Source organism: Penaeus monodon, chromosome 1 (assembly GCF_015228065.2).
Source record: "Penaeus monodon isolate SGIC_2016 chromosome 1, NSTDA_Pmon_1, whole genome shotgun sequence".
NCBI lineage: Eukaryota > Metazoa > Arthropoda > Malacostraca > Decapoda > Penaeidae > Penaeus > Penaeus monodon.
The window spans coordinates 6,034,330-6,035,427 of record NC_051386.1 but is presented as its reverse complement, the minus strand read 5'-3'; the positions used below and the strand labels follow the sequence as shown (position 1 = coordinate 6,035,427).

General features: G+C 40.3%; 1 protein-coding gene across 1 annotated transcript in view; it reads left to right on the top strand.

Moving 5' to 3' along the window:
* Positions 1-866: 866 nt before the first annotated feature.
* LOC119575811 (THAP domain-containing protein 2-like) overlaps positions 867-1,098 on the top strand; it is a 996-nt gene continuing 764 nt past the window's right edge. The window contains exon 1 of the mRNA XM_037923369.1: positions 867-952. Coding sequence (XP_037779297.1) covers positions 867-952 — 86 coding nt within the window. The remainder of the gene's footprint in view (positions 953-1,098) is intronic.

The window sequence follows — 1,098 nt, the reverse complement described above, 5'->3', positions numbered from 1 at the left end:
AACTCCAAGTACATGACAAGTATGGACAAACAGTTGCTCTTAGCAGGTCTAGGCGAAGCGTGATAATATGATGAAGTACAATCACGGTCAAAACTATTGTCAAAATGTATTGAATTCCTTTGCGAACAACAGAAGAAATGTGCCCCATGCTGTTCAGGTTAGGAGGTTTTTGAAGTTTCTGTTTTATCTCTGTGGCTGTACATTTAGTTGACTCACTGTTTGTTTCTAAAAAGAATATCCACATGAGCCATTGGTGATAGGTGTAGCAACTCAGCTAACTCATACTATAAAAAAACAAACACATGACGATTGTGTGTCTCTACAAGCCTAGTGACAAAATTCTAAACAGTTTTTGTTATAGAAAATATTCCCCATAAAGCTGAGCCAACACTGGGCTATGAAATAATTTGAAGATCTCGCTAACATAATATTGTTCTCATCAGTTCCTGACTCACATAACCTGGCAGAAAGAGATGTAAAATGTTAATTTTCTACGCCAAGAAAAGAGTATCGAAGTATAGGCCATTAATCTATCCGTTGGTTTTCTCTTGGCAACAAACTGACCGATCATCATTCAGTTTGCCAGTGGCGACCTTCCCAGGACTCTGTCTGCCAAAATAACCGTAATAAGGAGATGGTGGGCATTCAAACAGGTCGCCATACTCTATACAGGTGGCTAGGTGGTTTGCTGTTTATCTTACTACACTCATTCAATATAAATTCAACACCGGAAGCGGTCTGATCACTGATCTCACTGATCGAGCAACCCATTGTTCCATCTCCTGAAACTCTGAAGCCAAATTTGATTTCCGCCATCTTAGGAGGTCCAAAAGCCCTGGTGTAAACTGGCTGCCGTCACATCGAAGATGCCAAGTTGCAGCGCGTTTACTTGCACTAACCGTATGGGATCAAAAAAGAGTGAAAGTACTTCAAAGAATATAACATTTCACAAGTAAGTGCTCGCTTTGTGCCTACCTGGTTTTATACTTAATTTTACAAGCCCAAGATTTGACTTGGTCACCTCTAGGCCACAACTCGAAACGATCGAGTATGACAGGATTTCATTCAAAGAACTGAGTTCCTGTAACTCAGTTAGCT